The sequence below is a fragment of the Chlorocebus sabaeus genome, chromosome 15 (genome assembly GCF_047675955.1).
Source record: "Chlorocebus sabaeus isolate Y175 chromosome 15, mChlSab1.0.hap1, whole genome shotgun sequence".
Taxonomy (NCBI): domain Eukaryota; kingdom Metazoa; phylum Chordata; class Mammalia; order Primates; family Cercopithecidae; genus Chlorocebus; species Chlorocebus sabaeus.
The window spans coordinates 30515307-30535250 of record NC_132918.1 but is presented as its reverse complement, the minus strand read 5'-3'; the positions used below and the strand labels follow the sequence as shown (position 1 = coordinate 30535250).

Genomic DNA, 19944 nt, shown 5'->3' with positions numbered 1-19944 from the left:
CTAAGACTGCCTGAAATTGCAAATAGAGATTACTGGCAGATTATTTTAGACTAGGAAGATAAGACCTGGTTATAGCAATACTTTCCAAAATGATTGTAACCCAGTCTTTTCCAGGTAGGCTACCTTCTCTTTGTAATTAAACTCTGTTAATTTCATGAGACATGTCCAAAATATTGGCAACAATCAACCAAAAGTATTTCTTGTGACTCTAATATCATCTCAAAAATTATACTTATTCTGAATGTCTTATTTTTGTGGTATATATAAATCTCCAGATTTAAGTCTACTCTGTAGCTGTTTGTTATGTTTTCTCATTATACAACCGGTTTATGCCCCTTTTCAAAATTTCTGAGTGGGCAATAGTTAGGTTCAATTAAATTTAAGGCCATCGGTCAGTTTATTTATCAAAACTTTGTTTCTGTGACTTATCGTTCTTCCTATACCTTATCACTAATTCAAGGATACACAAAGAATAGTATATGACTGACTTCAAGGGTTTATACTCTGAACCATGACAATTTACAAAAGCTATAGATTTTTCCCCCAAAATGACTCCAGATTTTTTTCCATCCTACTGTGTAGGCACTTCTCACTTATTGTTATATAGTAACAATCTTAACGAAAGCCTAGACTGATCTCATTTTCTTTCCCCATTAACACATCCCACATAACTACTGTTAATTATTCTTCCTATATTTACCAAGTCATTCCTTGGCTCAGAATTGTTCTAAAAGCCGTTTCCTCCATATCGTATCTAACATCCTTGACTTGGTTTTCAAGATCCTTCAGAAGCTACCCTTCCTCTAACTTGATATCCCAGTATTCGTCCTTAGCATACTTTAATAAGTTCAGTGTCATAAACACAGCAAAATCAAATCCTTATGGAATATGTGCTAGATGAACAATCATAAACAGTATGATGAGACAGGTATTATATGCTAGTTTCATAAATAAATACTCTCAAGATTGACAAGAGGAGGAAACTGTCAAGCATATACCTAAAAAATGATGGAACTTACGATTCTGTTTTCTATATTACATCTTTCCACTACAATGTGCTCTGTTCCCCCAAATACACCACTCAATTTGGTCTATACTTTTTTTTTTTTTTTTGAGACGCTGTTTCGCTTTTGTTGCCCAGGCTGGAGTGCAAAAGCGCTATCTCGGCTCACCGCAACCTCCACCTCCCGGATTCAAGCGATTCTCCTGCCTCAGCCTCCCTAGTAGCTGGGATTACAGGCATGCTCCATCGTGTCCAGCTAATTTTTTATTTTTAGTAGAGACGGGGTTTCTCCATGTTGGTCAGGCTGGTCTCGAACTCCCAACCTCAGATGATCCGCATAGTTGATACCTCTCCAACTCAGGTTTTGTAGTGTTTTACAACCTTTGGAAATGCAAAAATTCCAGAAGCTCTCAAAGATAATCCTTATATCTTCTTGGTATGCTTACCAGTCAAAAAACTTTTTTTCATTAAGCTTTATTTTCTGTAGTTTATGAAAACAATAGTTTTTAACTTCAAACATAAAGATATATCACGATATTGAGTCTATGCTTACTTAAAACACACCAGTCTCCCAACCTCACCAAATTCTTACAATTGGTTGGGAGGGCCTTGGCTCTCCACGCCTTTTTGAGAATCACTGAACCTGACTTCATGCTCTTCGAGAGAAGAACCATAATATATTTAGAGTGATCATGTAAATTCATTCAGAAGGCAGATTTTTTGGTGCTTTAACATGCCAGACCCTAAGTAAGCAAAAGTTGAAGAAAAAAAAAAAGAGGCCAGTAGTTCTCAATATCAAGTACTTAAGAGTTGTTGCATGAATACTGGAGATAGTCAAATGAGCTGGTGGCTCTTTAACAATGCAGGGAATTAGGAGCAAGTATGAGATTCTGATTAAAGCTGTAGGAAAACTAACTTCCAAAAAAAATGCACATAGAATTATGTATACAATGTTAGGCGAGTTATGAACTGTGAAGCCCAATCACCTACCACCAGATCCACAGACCTCAGGTTAAAAACCCACTAAAACTAAGTTCTCGGGGAACAGGAATTGCCAAACTTGCTTACTAATCCTAATTATGTCTTATCCAGTGCAATGTATACAAAAGCTACTTAGGGAATATTTGCTGATCGATAATTTCCTCATAAAAATAACCAGAACACTGGCGAGTCGTTTTTTCCATTAAAGAGCGTTTTAGTCAAGCTATTTTAAAAGACCGAAACCTTTCACTAGTAACAACAATGATCTAAAAACCAGTAACTCGAAAATCGTTATTGCGCTATTCACATGTGGACTAAGCTATCACTAATCCAGGTCTTCTTCTAGTTGTCTCTCTACTCCCTTCAAATTCAGGGCTTCCTCCTTCTCATCCCAAAAGCTACACCCAGAGCCTCGCTGCCGCCAGAGAGACAGAAAATGATGCTCCACGAAGCACACACCTTCAAAACAGAAAAGATGGGATCCAGTGACGCCTACAACTTCCAAACCCTTTTCCCACCAGGTCCAGAGGTGAAGAGATTTACCTCAAGTTCCAGGAAAGCGGTGGCGATTGCTCTGAAATACCTGGTACCAGTTACCAAGAAGCCTCCCGACCTCCCCGTCACCATAGCGACTTCTTAGAGTTACGCTCCCTTCCTCTTCCCGCGATACTTTTACGCGGCACGTCATCCGAGTGGGCCAGAGACCCCGCCTCTCGGTAAGCCCGCCCTCTTCTGAAGAGGCGTTTCTGGACCACTGAGCCCCGCGTCCCGCTGTGAGCGGAACCCTACCCTTTCCAAAAAAATATTTTTTCAAAACTTGCCAGGTTGTTTTTCAAAATATTTTTAATAATAGTGCTGCTGTTGTAGACCACAGAGAAAACAATCCCTCGCTCTTCCTTTTCACTTAGTAGAAACTTCTACCGCGTAGGTCACGCTAGGAGCTCGCGCATGCGCAGGAGCGACCATAAGATGGCGGTGGTAATCGCCGCACTTTTTTTCAAATTAGTGGATCCCAGAAATCATTGCGCGCATTTGTAACGAATTTCCGTTCGAGTTTGTATTTTAGGCGCCATTTTCGAGTGAAGGACCCGGAGCCGAAACACCGGTAGGAGCAGAGAGGTGGATACTACACAACCGTTTCCAGCTTTGGTCTGAGCGGACTGTCTCGCAGGTAAAGTACTTCTCTTCCTGGTCAGGTTGTCACGCTCTTACTTCCTGCCTTGTCCGCGAGCGCCTGGAAAATAGAGGCCTTGAGCCGGAGCGACGAAGTCCGGGCTGAGGCTGCCGCTGGGAGATTTCTCTTGCTGTCACCCCTCCCCCCTCGGCCGCTCCCCGGCGGCCCTGGCTCCCGCGCGCAACTCCCGGGCGCCACTTTTCCAAGCTACTCAGACGTCTTGGGGAGGCCCCGAGCCTCGCAAATCTCTTCTTTAAAAAATCCTAGTCTCTATCTGGGAAAGGGCGTCTCCCCCTACCCCTCTCTCTTCTGCCAAGGGACTAGTCACCGGGTCTCAGCCTTCGCGGGTGACCTTTCATGGTTTACTGTCCAACGGGACTCCGCCCGGGGAGCTGGAGAGACAAACTCTTAACACCCCAAAATTAGCAAGCGCTGCCAGCGTCCGACTTGAAGTTGCTAGTGGTTGGTTCCAGCCTTCGCCCTTAGCGGTCGGATCGCGGAGAGGAGGGAGACCTCGTTACGCTTCGGGCCGTCAACGGCACCGGGAGCTAAAGGGCGGGCAGACGAAAGCCGGCGGCGAGTCGCCAGTTAAGTCCTCACCGTTCTAGAGAGAGTTGCTAGCCGCGGGATCCTGACCCTGACACGAACTCGTTTCTCCATGTCGGTGCGCTTGCATCCCTGGCCTCGAGAGCGTGGGAATGTCCGGAAATGCCGGCATATGGGAGTTCCTCCGTTAGAAATGCGTTAGCGAGTATTACACGCTTATACTATGGGCGGACGGGTGGAGGGCTTTTAAAAAAATAAATAAGCAGTTGCTCAGTCCTTGATTGATCCTCAGGCACCTCTAGTTTTTCTCACTTACATAGGTCTTGTTAAGAAACCAGTCCTGCCTTCTTGCCACTGGTGTCTTTCGATGGCTCCGTTCCCGAACTCCCACTGCCTCTAAGCGGGGTGTTAAGCGGGGCTCCTGGAAGCCGGTGGACCGAGGTTTCCCCGGGTGGGGCGGGCGCGGTGTAGCAACCCGCGGGCTCACTTGCTCCCGGCTCTCCCTCGGCCCCAGCAACCATGCCCCGTAAAGGCACCCAGCCCTCCACTGCCCGGCGCAGAGAGGAAGGGCCGCCGCCGTCCCCTGACGGCGCCAGCAGCGACGCGGAGCCTGAGCCGCCGTCCGGCCGCGCGGAGAGCCCAGCCACCGCCGCAGGTGAGTGACCCGCCGCGACTCCGCAGGAACGCGCGCCCAGCCCGAGGCTGGCTGGAGTTGTTGAGCGGGGGCTAGAGGCTGCGGGGTTGAAGTCTGAAGATCCGGTGTCGGTCCCGTAGAGGCTTAGGAGAGCCGTTTGGCAACTTTGAGATAAGACTCCCGTGCAATTTTGGTGTAACGGCGCTGGAAGGGATGGGGGCGAGCAAACGGGTTCAGTTGTGAATTTTTGTTTGTGACCTGTGGAATGGTACAGACATCTTTATTGTATTTCCGCTAAAATCGAGACGGTCAATCAAGAGCAAGTGGATTTTTTTCCCAGAGACAATCAATATGACTATGTGAGCATGATGAAAAGTTTCTTGACCCTAACCTCACCTCCGTGGTCTTAGATTGCCTTTAAAGAAAAGACGATAATTTATTTGAAACCACTGTAGCTTTTGTGAGTCCAGGAGTTGGGTGACATTATTAAGCTCTCGTGGCAGTGTCGCCGAAGTTCATGAGTTTCCAAAATGAAGGTTCGAGGTGCTCGGCGGTATGGATAATTGGATCTAGAGCCTTAGGATTTAACCTCCTGTTTAGGATAGACAGCAGGAAATAGCTTGTTACGGTTTTCCCAGATTAGCTCTATGATGTAGTGTTTTGACTCTTAAGAGGTATAGGTATATAGAATTTTGTGACTGGTGGCATTTCTTTCAAGAATTTCTTTTTTAATAAAATCAAGCTGAAGGTTTAGTCGCCCCCATGAGTTTAAGATAATAACATATTTAAGTGGAAAATACAGACTCCTAAGTTTCATAAATAACATCCCTCCATCCCCTACTTTTAAAGATGGCCAGTCATTAGTTCTCCGAACTAATTGCACTAATGTAGGCTTTTCCCCCGTTTGCCTTCCTTTTCCTTTCCTTTCACTGACTTAGAGACTGCAAGTGAGGAGCTTGATAATAGAAGTTTAGAAGAGATTTTGAATAGCATTCCTCCTCCCCCGCCTCCAGCAATGACCAATGAAGCTGGAGCTCCTCGGCTTATGATAACTCATATTGTAAACCAGAACTTCAAATCCTATGCTGGGGAGAAAATTCTGGGACCTTTCCATAAGGTATTTGTATGGAAATAACTATTTTATAACTTTTAAATAACTATTGTAAGGTAATAACGTCTTTACAAGATGTTTCAGTTTTGTAACTATCCTAAAATTCACTCACTCCCTATTTATCCTGATAGCCATTCTTTCTCTTTCTCTCTCTCTCTCTCTCTCTCTCTCTCTCTCTCTCTCTCTCTCTCGCACACGCACACACGTTTCATATGATTTTAACACTTAAATTATCTTTTGTTTATCTGGTTATCTTTGGTACCTCTAGCTGTAAAGTTTTCCATTGAATGGAGTCGGTGTTTTTGTTTGAAATAGTATTTTCCCTTAGATAATTTTTTTTCTTAAAGCTTTCGTTGGAACCCTTAGATAATTTAACTATAAAACGAGTTTTCTAAAACGTCTGCGTTAGAATTAGAGCATTCTTATTAAATGTTGAAACTTAGAGGAGGACTTGATGTAAGAAAACTCAAGTTGTATGTCCGTGATTAGCAATAAAAACTTTTAAATACTTGCAGTTTTTAACTGCAAGTAAAGTTAAAAAAAAAAACCTAACAGTTTAAGTTAAAATCAGTAGTATTAGCTTGACCTTATGAACTTTTACTTGTTTTGTTTTTTTTTAATGCAGCGGTTTTCCTGTATTATTGGGCCAAATGGCAGTGGCAAATCCAATGTTATTGATTCTATGCTTTTTGTGTTTGGCTATCGAGCACAAAAAATAAGATCTAAAAAACTCTCAGTATTAATACATAATTCTGATGAACACAAGGACATTCAGAGTTGTACCGTAGAAGTTCATTTTCAAAAGATAATTGATAAGGTAAGGGATTTTTATTGTTTAGTTATTGACAAGTTCAAGCAAGGCAAATGGACTTAAATGCATTGCATATTTTATTATTTTTGACTTTAAGAAATTTGTATGTAATTATAGCAGAAAGTATTGGTTTCATTATCTCTGACCATATTTTATTTTGGGGGAGTGGTGGTGGTGCCTTTTAAAATATTAAATTTTTAGCTAAAGAAATGAATTACAAATAGTTCATAGTAATCCTTTTTGGAATAAAAACATTGAGCAGTTTTAGGATCCTGAGTACTCAATAGGCATTATTTTACTATAAATATTGGGTTCATTTTTAAAGTTATATTTTGGTTGCTTTAGAATAAATTAGCTGAACTTGAAAATATAGCAATTGGCTGGTTTTACCATCTTTATTATTTCAGTGCATTTTAACTTTAATGTTAGTGGCCCCTGAGTATCTATGATATGAAGGAGCTTTGCTTCAGTTTGACTACTGCTGTGATTAAGTGCTTTTGAAATGGGGGAAGGGCAAGCTAATGTTTGTTTTCTAGAAATAGAGACAATTACAGGTAAAATGTCTAGATTATTTACCTGTTGATACTTTTGCTTCTGTTTAATAATTAATGTAGGAAATTGATTGTTCAAAAATGACGCGATGAAACCTAAAAATATAGAAAACTAATTACATAATGAAATTGGGAGGTGATTTGGCTTTTGAATTTTGTTTTCCTTTTTTTAAAAAAAGTACAAAGTGCTTTAATTACACAGAATCATCTATTTTAATTTGGTTTATTTTGTGCTTTCTGTTGTACAAGTTGGGTTGGAAAATAGATTGCCGGTAAATCAGATTTTATTCCATTGCCTATTAATTACATTTGATTTATCTAAATTTTAGAAGTCATTGCTTCAGTATGACAGAACTTTTAAGGGTAAGGGAAAGTGGGTGTTAAAGTAGATTTGCAATTGATTTTTTTTTTTTTTTTTACATCTTGTTTGTTTAAAAGAAAACCTAGGGAATTCAGTTGTTATTTTGTGATGCTTTTTACTTTAAATTAATGGCACACTCTTTACCCTCCCACACAAAAAAACTAAACTGTATCACGCCGTTACTACCTTCCTTCCTTTTTCTTTGAATCATCATTTTTAAAAGCTGCAGCTTTTTAAATCTGTCAACATGTTAATAATTTGTGTGGGTTTTGAATATGGTAGGAATCTTGTCTACCTCTTCTGAATCATAAATGTTTTTAGGCTTGTTTGGAGGTGGGTTTTTTCGTTGGCTGGTTGGTTTGGCTTCTTGGTTTTTGTGATCTTTGAGAAAGAGACCAAGCAGCATGGAAAACTATCAATTCTTTGCTAAGCCGAGTTGTTATTATTGAGAACTACTGGCAGTTTGTGTGCGTGTTCAATTGAAGTTTTTAATCTATAGAATTAGTTTCAGTATGAAATGAGTGAATTTTGAAGTAGGCCTATGACTTAATACCAACAATTGTTTTCTGGTTTTGTTTTTCCTCAAAACAGGAAGGGGATGATTATGAAGTCATTCCGAACAGTAATTTCTATGTATCCAGAACGGCCTACAGAGATAATACTTCTGTCTATCACATAAGTGGAAAGAAAAAGACATTTAAGGATGTTGGAAATCTTCTTCGAAGCCATGGAATTGACTTGGACCATAATAGATTTTTAATTTTACAGGTAAGTTTATTAAAGACTTCCAAGATTATCTTATTCTTGTTACTTTTTTTTCTATAAAGTTAGGTTGGATGAATCCTGTATTTTTGAGGCCTTAAAGTACTGTAGCAGCACATCATGGTTTACATACTACAGTCAAGATGCGAATCATTATTTGCTGCTCTAGAAATTTAAGGAAATTCATTCAAAACTATGTTTTAATCATCAGATGTTCATTTTATGTTTGGATGAACTGACATACTTGTTCCACTCTAGCAGCACGTAAATATTGGCGTAGTGAAATAATGTATTAAACACCAATATTACTGTGCTGCTTCAGTGTGACAGGGATATAGCAACTATTTTATCCATTGTTTGTATTTCCCTTTAAGGTAACATTTTAAATGAAATGTATTATTTTTTTAATAATCTATCCTTTTCCTTTGTTCTTGTTCTTATTCTTTTCTGATATATAACCAAAAACTGAAAAAAATCGGTACAATTGGTGTTCGATTTACCTGAGCACCTAGTTAATGTAATCTTTCTAACACTTCGGATGGTTAACTGAACCTTTACTCACTGGTTTTTGTTTCGTTGAAAATGACTGACTTGGTGGAACCACGACTAGTGAAAGAAAGGAACTTTGATATTACATTCTTAAGTATCACAGCTGTTACAGAGCAAGTCCTTTTAAAGAGGTGTAAAAATTGAGTACCTGTGCCAAGCTGATTTTTATTAGAAACCCTGTTTTCTTTAAGTAAAAGTATATTCTACCAGCAGGGCTTGGTAAGAAAAATCCCCTATCTTTTTTTCTCTGTCCTCAAAATTCAGAATTTTTTGAAAAAAAAAAAAAGGGTAAAACCATGGCTTTGTCAAGTTCCTGTTTGATTCTAGGGTATCTTCTTTTCCTGTGTTCCATCAGGAATCACCGAAGCATAATAATAAAAGCAAAACTATTTTGTGATGCAGAAATGACTGAAATAAGTAGGGAATTTTGATTTGATGCTAAAAGTTTTGTTAGGGTGACTGGATGTTCCTAGTAACAAACTTATAAAATATTAGCCTCTGTTTCCATTTTAGTCTTTATTCTTCAATTATTTTTAAAAATTATTACTTTTAGACATTCGTAGTATACAAGGTAAATCAGTATCATTCTAGGATAAGCTTTTTTAGTATCTTTTATTACCAGGCACAGTATATTTGCAATACTTCAACCTAAACTTGTTTAAAAATTAATGTTGAGGAAATTAATTGCAGATGTATTTCTAAACAAGATTTGAATTTATAGAATGTGGCATTAAAGGATTTTGTGTGTTTTTAAAATCAAATTGAACTGTTTTATTGACTTTCATATTCTGGGACTTGGTTTGGTTAATTATGGATAAAAAGCTATGTCCCTATATAATGCTAAATTTGATGATGATACCAGTTTGCAGGAAATTATACTTAACGTATATCTTTTGCTTAATCATCTTTTACCGTCGTCCTGGGATAATCAGAGTTTTACATTTATGCAAAGATTGATCAAAATACCATTTTAACCCTTCTGAGGATATTTTTTTTCCCTGTACAGCATCTCTGTGCATAATTCAGTAATAAAGGAAGCTAATGTAATATTGTCCCAAGGGAGTAAATAATTTATAAATTGTCAAGTTTATATTACATTTGTGCTTCTGAAGTATATGGGATGCTAAAGCAAATTTGTCCACATGATAATCTGAACCTTTTTATTGTGATCTTTACAGTTGTTTTAAAAACATTTCTTCCCAGATAATACCAAGGTAAATGTTCCAAGTTAACAGATTCAGTTTGACTCAATTAAATTTACAGATAAGAACCTTAGAAACTCACCTGTTAGGAATAAGAAACAGGGACTGGACTACAGTAGAACTAATAGTGAGTGCCCAATTAAAACTGAGGGAAAATGGCAATGGTTTCTATGGATTTTTTTTTTTTAAGTCGCTTATGAAAATCTCATACTCCTAACTGGCAATATAAAGCATTTGATGGTAAGTAAAAATGTGATTTGTATTACCTTCTCTTTTACTGAATAACATCTATCTTAAAAACTGATTTGGGAGGCTGAGAAGTTGGAAACAGCATCGTAGTATCAACATCCAAGACCTAAATCATTACTTGGAATAAAACATGTAGACTCTTTGGCCAGTAATAGTGATTAACAGCAAAAGTAATCTAAATTTAGTAAAAGTAAACATTTATTTTTAAGATTTAAAAGAACCAAATTTTCTAGAATTTCCTAAGAGTAAAATTTTTCAGTGTTAATATATTGGCTTAGCAAATTTTTCAAGTAGGCATTTTTATTACTTGAATCCATTAAAAATTTCATTAATTGGCCATTCAAATGAATTCCTTTTAAGGCACTATGCTAAGATGCTATAAGTAATATAAAGATGGCTAAACCTTGTTTCTTGTCCTTAAAGACACATACATGCCCTCACAAAGTTTTAGTTATGATTGACCATTGTGTTTTTTGTAATTGTACATTTCCTTTTATATATATCTACTTTGGGAGCCTTGGTCCCATTGTAATAACTGTAAGTCCATACAAGTAGAGTTTTATTAGCTCTGTATAGCATTTCTTGGGTAACTATGACTTATAAATTAGGGGTGCTTTTGCTCCATTCAGGGGTAGAAGAATGGTTAATGTTTTTACTAAAAAGTTGTATTAATGATTGCTGCCTCAGGAATATTTTTGTAAACTCCTCAAAAGTTACAACTATTAGCACAACTTTAATTTTGTCAAAGTTTTCAATTTCATATGTTTTTGTCTTCACATTACAAAATCTAAAGTTTGAAAAACCAGGCTGGGCACGTTAGCTCATACGTATAATCCCAGCACTTTGGAAAGCTGAGGCAGGCAGATCTCTTGAACCCAGGAGTTCGAGACCAGCCTAAGCAACATGGTGAAACTATGTCTCTACAGAAAATACAAAAATTAGCTGGGCTTGGTTACACACTCCTATAGTCCCAGCTACTCAGGAGGCTGAGGTAGGAGGATTGCTTGAACCCAGGAGGCAGAGGTTGCAGTGAGCCAACATTGTACCACTGCACTCCAGCCTGGGTGACAGAGTGAGACCTTGTCTCTAAATAAATAATAGCAAAGGTTTTTTTGTTTGTTTGTTTGTTTTTAAGTTATTTTGTAATCTGAAGATTTAATTAAGCTAGGTCTGAGTTGTTGCCTAGCCATCTCTTCCAATGTACTTCTCTTAAGCTTATCACATAAACTATTTGGATTCTAGTCTCTTAGTCTGTAGAAATGAGCTTATGCTATAATATCAAAAGAAATTTTTAGTTTTTTCGGTAATACCTCAGTTTTCCGAAGGTATTCAATATCCACAAGTAGGGTGGAGGTGGTGGGGAGCAGCAAGGAAGCATCCTCTAACCAACCAGAAATAGATATCAAGAAGTCCAACTACGAACAAATTACTCTTTCTGTTTTATTTCAGGAAGATACTAACCTTGGTGGTTTAGTTTCTTGGCCTCTGGTAGCTTACAAAGATCAAATTAGAGTAAAATGTATTAGAGGAAGATAAAGAACAGTAATTTATAGTATAATATAATAAAAGATGTAGAAAATAAAAATATGATCAAGATAAAAACTTAAACCCCAGTAATTTTAGGCCATTTAATTTTTATACAAACACTCATATTTGCCGTAAGAATCAGTGAAACCCCCCTCCATAGTAATTATACGTAAAAATAGAAGAATAATTGAGGCTTTACTAGGACAACAAAACTTTATTATAGCTATGTACTGTTTGAGTTTTCTGTAGTTTATACTTGCTAAAATTTGGATTACATTTGAATAAGGATAAAGGGCATCATAGATTTTTAAGCTGTATTTCTGTAAATTGATTCTCCAAGAATGGTATAACTGGATCATAATTCCTGGTTTGCCACTCAAAGTGTTCCATAAATTAAGATTTAAGCTGTTGATATGGTAAATGTACTCTTGGAGCATGTTTGCTCTTTTTGTGTAACTCTTAAAAACCATACTTGATCTTTTCCATAGTTGCTTAGTGTCTTTTATATAGTAAGAATGTAATTTAAAACATAGGAAGTTTGTAGTAAATAACAGTGGGGGGAAAAAAGCATTTAAGACCTTGTTTCATATGCTTTAAGCGACAGCAAATAGAGATAACACTGGGAACATGTAAAACTTTGTCAGCGTCAGGTAATAGTATTGTAGCAACTTGAAACATTTTTTGTCTGTGATTGTGCCAGTCACTATTTGTGATTTAGATTGAACCTTGATATGACTTTAAATTCAGGTTGATGTTTTAAAATTATTTCTGAAATTTATTGAGCTTATTGCCCTAAATTAAAACTATATTCTATGATTTTACATGAGTTATGTAAGTTTTCTGAAGAAATAAGAAGGAATCCTTTAGGCACAGACTGTCAGTCTACAGATTACATAGGAGGTGGCACAAATGAAGAAGGAAGATTGGAAATGGTAGCAAGTGGTAGGGCAGGCAAAGGACATCAAAGAACAGAGCAACAAGAAGGGTCCCAGGTTGTCATTGTGATACCACAGTAGTCTTAATAGTCAAAGGACAAGTAAAGGCCTGTTAATAGACTGTTGATTCAATAATGCTAATCTGATAATATGGTAACTGGTTTTAAAAAAAGCAATACAGTATAATAAGAATTAGTGTTATGTAGGACTTGAGATGTAACTATTTTGCTTTGTAAATATCCTCTTTAAAAAAAAAAAAAAATTGTCAACTTTATTAGAGTAAGAGGAAATCATAGCTGTATCTTTCATTTTGTTTGGAGAGAGAGGAACAACCAACCAAAAATAAGCAATCATTGTTATTTACCCAAAGCTAAGCTGTTTCTTAATAGCTGTACTCTGTCTCTTCAATAAGTAATTTGCCAGGAGAAATACGATGTTTTTAAGGAATATTTTTATCAGCATAAACTGTTAACTGAATCCCAACTTTTAGCTATCTGAAAAATGTATACTTTAATAATATTATGGCCATTTGACTCAAATGTAAGTTCTCTTAGGATGGTTTTTCATTTTCTTAAAATACGTGTTCAGATATTATCCTTGAATTGGGTAGAATATTAGTTGTCAGATATTGTTTGTTATTTGGATTATAAACACTAACCCACAGGATTTAAACTAAAACTTCTAGACTAGGCATAGTGGTTCATGCCCTTAATCCCAGCATTTTGGGAAGCTGAGGCAAAAGATGGCTTGAGCCCAGGAGTTGAAGACCAGCCTGGACAACATAGGGGAACCACCATCTGTACAAAAAAAAAATTTTTTTTAAAGATTAGCTGGGTGTGGTGGTGTGCATCTGTAGTCCCAGCTACTTGGGACACTGAGCTGGGCGGATCGCTTGAGCCTGGAAGGTCAAGTCTGCAGAGAGCTGAGACCGCACCACTATACTCCAGCTTAGGCGACAGAGCAAGACCCTATCTCAAAAAAATAATAAATGAATGAACAAACAAACTGCAGCCTCTATCGGTGGTTCTCAGCTGACAGTAATTCTGCTCCCCTTCCCATAGGACATTCAGCAACATCTGAAGACAGTTTGGGTTGTTATAGCTGTTGGAAGGGGGGATGCTACTGGTGTCTAGTGGGTGAAAGTCAGAAATGCTATTAACGCATCTTATAATCCCAGCATAGCTCTCCACAACAAAGTATATCCAGCCCAAAATGTCAGTACTGCCACTGTTAATAAACCCTACGTAGATACAAACTTTGAAAAAGACTCTTGGCTTCCTCAGTAACTTAACGTTCATCCTGTATAATCCAAAGGTTTGGGCGTTTTTCCAGGCTTCATTCCTGTCTAAAACTTAAAACTATTGCTGCAGACTTTTAGAGAGAACTAACAGTTGAAAGCAGAATAAAATACTTTATGTAAATATCTACATATTTGCACTTTATACAGATTCATGCATAATATGAATGTTATGGAAAATAACTTTTGGGGTAACAGTTTTACTTTGTTGATAATCATTGTGCTAATAGACTGTCAAAAGTATCGAAAAGTGATGTATACAAATAAAATTATGCCTTAATGAGTAGATTTTCAAATGAGCTGTTTTGTCCTGTTATTAAATTGTCTACGTTTTATAATTATGTTGAGGCTTTTGGTGAATATGATGCTCTCAGTAAGTTTTACCCCACATTTTTAAGGTTCACCTGTGTTCACTTAGGAAATGGGAATCACTAAGATATTTAAATTAAGAACAATATACTATTTTTAATATGTAATTCTTTTTGTTGATTTTTTTCATCTTAGCTGTTTATAGAGAAAGTTGGTAATACTACTTTGGGACAGGGTTCCTAGCACAGTTTAATGATGCAAGTGTTATTGAAAATTCTTTATTTTAGAACAGGAGCTTCAATTGTGTTATTAATAGTTGATAATGTTGCCACTATAATCAGATTGCAGATTAAGTGAATGCTTTCCTAAATTTTACTTGTTTTATTTTTATATTGAACATTCTAGATGGGGAACTGTGTGTGTATATATAAGTGGATGTATATTACACTTTTATAAGGATTTATCTAAGGGAATATAAATTCATGTTTCATATATCCTTATGTAAAATTAAAACTCCTAGGAATACCAGTGAAAATAACATTTTTATTTATACCTTATGCAATCGTTGAACTACTGTATCTTATTTAGATGTTTATTACTCTTGGCTTTGTTATTTAACTGCTCCCAATTCTCACTTAAGATTGATTTAGCTAAACATATACAATGAGTATGAAATATAACTTTTTTTAAAGGGCGAAGTTGAACAAATTGCTATGATGAAACCAAAAGGCCAGACTGAACACGATGAGGGTATGCTTGAATATTTAGAAGATATAATTGGTTGTGGACGGCTAAATGAACCTATTAAAGTCTTGTGTCGGAGAGTTGAAATATTAAATGAACACAGAGGAGAGAAGGTGAATCTTCTGTAGACTTTCATTGTATATCAATGTTTCATTTATGATTTAACACATTTTACTAAGATAGTCATGTTATAATACTTCATAATGAAATGTTATCTCTTATATTGAAGTTTATATATTAACATTTAAGATGAACGTTCTCCTTATTGTTTTTAGTCTAATGTTTGCATATTTTAAGTTCATATTGTATATATGAAATGTGTATTCAGTCTTTAAACTTTTAATTTCTATAGTTAAACAGGGTAAAGATGGTGGAAAAGGAAAAGGATGCCTTAGAAGGAGAGAAAAACATAGCTATTGAATTTCTTACCTTGGAAAATGAAATATTTAGAAAAAAGAATCATGTTTGTCAATATTATATGTAAGTGCCTTGATTTATCAATTTTTATATTAGTTTTTAACCATTAAGTCAAAGCCCTTCTCTTTTCCTAGAGAAACATAAAGACAAGTGAAAAAAGTCTCTAAACATTGTTTTGTGTGACTGGATGTGTAAGCTCATGCCAGTAATTCCAGCACTTTGGGAGGCTAAGACAGGAGGGTCGCTTGAGGCCGGGAGTTTAAGACCAGCCTGGGCAACATAGCAAGACCCCATCTCTACAAAAAAGAAATTATGTGGTGAATTTATCTGATGTGAGGACTATCTGGCTGTCACCCCATTGATCACCAGGGTTGAATTTATTAAATTAGGCATATTTATCAATTCATTGAAGTTGACTTTTTAGTATCCTACTTTAAGTTGGGAGGTGGGTTCGCAGGTATTTATTACTATGCTTAATCCTTTTACATGTGCACTTTTTAAAATTTGTGTAATAGCAGATCTGATTTTTTTCAGCTTACAATGAACTTTTTTTTGAGACGGAGCTCTGTCACCCAGGGTGGAGCGCAGTATGTGATCACGGCTCACTGCAATCTCAACCTTCTGGACTCAGTTGATCCTCCCACGTCCACTTCATCAGTAGCTGGGACTACAGGGTGCAAACCAATACACCTGGCTAATTATTGTTGTTGCTGGGATTTTTTTGTATTTGCTTTTTCATTTTTTGATAGAGTTGGTGTTTTGCCATGTTGCCCAAGCTGGTCTCAAACTTCTGGGTTCAGGCAGTCTGCCTGTCTCAGCCTCCTAAGTGCTGGGATTACAGGCGTCAGCCACCGCATTGGTACAATGAAACCGATTTTTGTTCCTAAATTCTAGCCTTGACCCAAGGAGATTTTTCCCTTCATAGCCTAGGTAGTCACATATTGACTAGTATAATAATAATTTAGAAACAGCTAATTTTACTAAAATTGTTATACAGTTTTAGAAATGGCATTTTAGGAGCTTCAATTTCTTTTTTTTTTTTTTCTCCCTCTAGTTATGATTTGCAGAAACGAATTGCTGAAATGGAAACTCAAAAGAAAAAAATTCATGAAGATACCAAAGAAATTAATGAGAAGAGCAGTATACTATCAAATGAAATGAAAGCTAAGAATAAAGATGTAAAAGATATAGAAAAGTAATAATATTTTAGAAAGTACTAAGAGTATTTAGATAATTTTATTACATGTGTATTTATATATAAACTTTACTGCCAGCACATTATGAGTGTAAGACATTTGCCAGCATATCAAGTGGTGGCCCCCTTGGCAGAAAAAAAAAAAAAAAAAACTTGCCTCACATCCAGTTCATTATTACAGATCAAATGCCCTACTCTTGTGTCTTGGAACCGTGGGGATGCTACCCCCTAGTGGCATAGCACAGTAACAAACAATAAGCATTTGGCTTGACAGGTTAATTAATAGTCACAAATCTGATAGAGGGGTAGGATTTGGGTTGTTCTAGATAAATTTTTAAGGATTTTATCATGTCCCTACTTATGCCATTTTTCAGTGACACTAGTATCTCTATTTTTAAATAAAAAATTTGTATAGTAACTTGTAAGTATATTCATAAAAGGTAAAAAAAAAATTTTTACTCCTATGGTAAAAATTTTATATACCTAAACATTGTAGTCACTGGAAAATGTAGTATTTTGCATCCAACTTAGAAAGGCAAAATTGCTGTCATAATCACAAATACAGGTGCTTCTTCAACTATGGGGAGAGGGATCATCTTGGAAGAAGGAGAGATTTAGGATCCTGCCTTATTAAAAGCCTGAACATATTTATAGAGGAAGTGTTCCAGGTAGGAAATATAACATGGTTTTAAAATACCTGAACATTCAAAATAATGACTACTTGCTTTGCTAGGAAACTGAATAAAATTACAAAATTTATTGAGGAGAATAAAGAAAAATTTACACAACTAGATTTGGAAGATGTTCAAGTTAGAGAAAAATTAAAACATGCAACTAGTAAAGTCAAAAAACTGGAGAAACAACTTCAAAAAGATAAAGAAAAGGTAGGTGTTAGAAAAAAATTCTTAAGATATCATGTCTGAATATCATATCTAGTTTTCATGGAAGTGTTTGCCTCTTATTGCCTAAGAGAATGAATTAGTATTCTAAATGTTGTTTTAAGATTTGTCTCTGAACATGATTTTACCCCCTCTAGGGAAACCTTGCTTCCACTGACTTTATTTTGCAGGAGGTTTTTTGTTTGGTTTTGGAGTTTTGTAGAGATGGGGTCTCAGTCTGTTGCCCAGGCTAGTATTCAGTGGTATGATTATAGTCTTGAACTCCTGGACTTAAGCAATCCTCCTACCTCAGCCTCCCAAAGTGACTTGGACTACAGGTGTGAGCCATTGCGCCTAGCTTGACTTTGATTTTTAAAGTTTATATTACAATAATATATGTTATTGGGAAAACATTTACCGCAGTTCCATTTTGGTGTTAATTTTAATTTTCTTTTTCCTAAAGTAGTAGTTTTTAAAGATATTTAGGTTAAGTATTACAGGCTTTAAAATACTGCCTGTCTTCTACAAAAAACTAAGCTAACAGGATCAGAAGAGGATTTCGCAAGAATTACCAATGTTGGCCAGGCATGATGGCTTACACCTATGTTCCCGGTGCTTTGGGAGGCCAAAGTTGGAGAACTGCTTGACGCTAGGAGTTTAAGACCAGCCTGGGCAAGATAGTAATATCCTATCTCTACAGAAATTTAAAAATTAGCCAGGCTTGGTGGAACATGCCTAATAAGTCCTAGCTAGTCAGGAGACAGAGGCAGCAGGAGATGCCTTGAGTTCAAGGTTCCGGTGAACAGTGATCAAGCCACTGCATCCAGCCTGGGTGACAAAGTGAGACTCTGTGTCTTAGAGATAGGAAAGCTCATAATTTGGAGTCTCTTAAGCTGTGTTCATGTTCGTAGCTCTATCGTACATAAATAGATATGATACCTTAACCCCCGCCCCGCAAAAAAAATCTTTGTTGCATATGTTTACACAATAATTATAGATTAGGCTCTATGCTATAAGCATTTTCTAAATGCATTTGTTCACAAAATACTTTCTGCTTAGCACAGCTGATAAATATGTTGAGTCAGTGTTTAAGGAAATGGCATTTTGGGAAATGTTGAACTTCACCGGTACTACATAATCAGAGTAAACAAAATAACAAGGCTTTGGGGGTAACCCCAAAGACTTGACAATCTTATTTAAGTGTAACTGTTACAGAGTCATTAGTCTTTAGGCATAGACTGCGTGAATAAGTGATTATTATCAGAATATGTTAATGGAATAAAATATTAGCCCTACATGATGACTCTGGAAGAGTAAAGTGAAAGATTTTAGGATTGGGGAAGATGGTAAAGATAATTTGTGGTAACTTATGATATACCAGGAAGGATAGTTTAGAAAATTCCTTGTAGTCAGAGCGTATTTATAGCTAAAGAAGAATAGTTACAACCTGAAATCAGGAGAGAAGGATGACAGACCTAAGGCCCTGCCAGAGAGAATTTTCCTTCGTAAGAAGTCAGGTGTTTGTAGTAGTTTTACTGTTAGATTGAAATAATCTAGAAATTACGTGAACAGTCGGGAAAATACTTGTTAAAGTTAGCTAATTTAATTCTGATTATAAAGAAAACAACTGAGAAATGCCTTTAAATAAGTCAAATATTGATAGTATCGGGTAGCATAAAGATGTATACTTCTATAACTTGTTTTATAACCTCAGGTTGAAGAATTCAAAAGTATACCTGCCAAGAGTAACAATGTCATTAATGAAACAACAACCAGAAACAATGCCCTCGAGAAAGAAAAAGAGAAAGAAGAAAAAAAATTAAAGGAAGTTATGGATAGCCTTAAACAGGAAACACAAGGGCTTCAGAAAGAAAAAGAAGTAAGATGTGTTTTATCAGTGTTTATTTTGGTGGCCTTTTTTTTTTTTTTTTTTTTTTTTAACTTACAGATGATTTTTTCAAAAATATGAAACATGAACTGGTAAGTTTGGACTTTTAATGTCCAACATTCCTAAAACTAGTCAACCTAGACTTAGATGACTATTCTTTTAATTCCTGCTGTCCTGTTTTTTAAAAAGTTAACTGAGAATTTGTAGTAGTAGCAGAAGGTGTGATGTCAAATACAGTACCTTGATTATTATATATGCCACTTCTAGGCATGTTGAATCATCATCATATTTTGTTGCCACCTGTAGAACCTGGAGCCACACTAAGCACAGATTAATGTCTCCTTTCTTTTTGCTTCTATAGCTCTTGTGTAATAGTTAAAAGCTATGGCTCTTGTTTCAAATCCTAGGTCAGTCACTTACTGTCTGTGTTCTTGTGCCGGTTGTTATGTCTCCAAGTCGTCTTCCTTAAAATGAGAAAGAATTATATCTACTTTGTGAAAATAAAGAATAAATATATATAAAGTACCAAGAAAGAAAATAAACGTTAGCTGTAATTTTAGCACTTTATTAATAAAACGAGAGCGTGAAGTTGTCACGTTGATATGTACTATCTACCCCAAGAGTAAGTATAAAATTATCTTTGTTTATATGTACCACAGCATTTTTGACAATGCTAAGCATGTTAAATACATATGTTAATGGAAAATGGTAATTGAATTGACTGTATTAAGTCATGGACTTAATAGAGTCTGCTTTGGAATATGGACATGTTCTAATGTCAAACTATAAAACTTTACAGGTTAGAATACCTGTGTGATAA

The 19944-nt window shown here is 36.4% G+C and overlaps 2 protein-coding genes across 3 annotated transcripts in view; one reads left to right on the top strand and one right to left on the bottom strand.

Annotated features, from left to right (window-relative positions):
- The window catches only part of IFT80 (intraflagellar transport 80), a 142469-nt gene extending 139814 nt beyond the window's left edge, over positions 1–2655 (bottom strand). Inside the window, 1 exon segment of the mRNA XM_073023483.1 lies at positions 2528–2655. The gene's annotated coding sequence lies outside the window, so the exon portion shown is untranslated.
- An 88-nt stretch (positions 2656–2743) lies between these two features.
- Positions 2744–19944, top strand: part of SMC4 (structural maintenance of chromosomes 4) — a 36217-nt gene continuing 19016 nt past the window's right edge. The window contains exons 1-10 of one of the 2 annotated variants that reach the window (XM_008008542.3): positions 2744–3155; positions 4219–4359; positions 5277–5455; positions 6075–6266; positions 7764–7940; positions 14695–14859; positions 15099–15226; positions 16218–16358; positions 17092–17242; positions 18951–19115. In XM_008008542.3, coding sequence (XP_008006733.1) covers positions 4224–4359; positions 5277–5455; positions 6075–6266; positions 7764–7940; positions 14695–14859; positions 15099–15226; positions 16218–16358; positions 17092–17242; positions 18951–19115 — 1434 coding nt within the window. In that variant the 5' untranslated portion in view covers positions 2744–3155; positions 4219–4223. The remainder of the gene's footprint in view (positions 3156–4218; positions 4360–5276; positions 5456–6074; positions 6267–7763; positions 7941–14694; positions 14860–15098; positions 15227–16217; positions 16359–17091; positions 17243–18950; positions 19116–19944) is intronic. The other variant, XM_008008544.3, reaches the window with a different exon arrangement.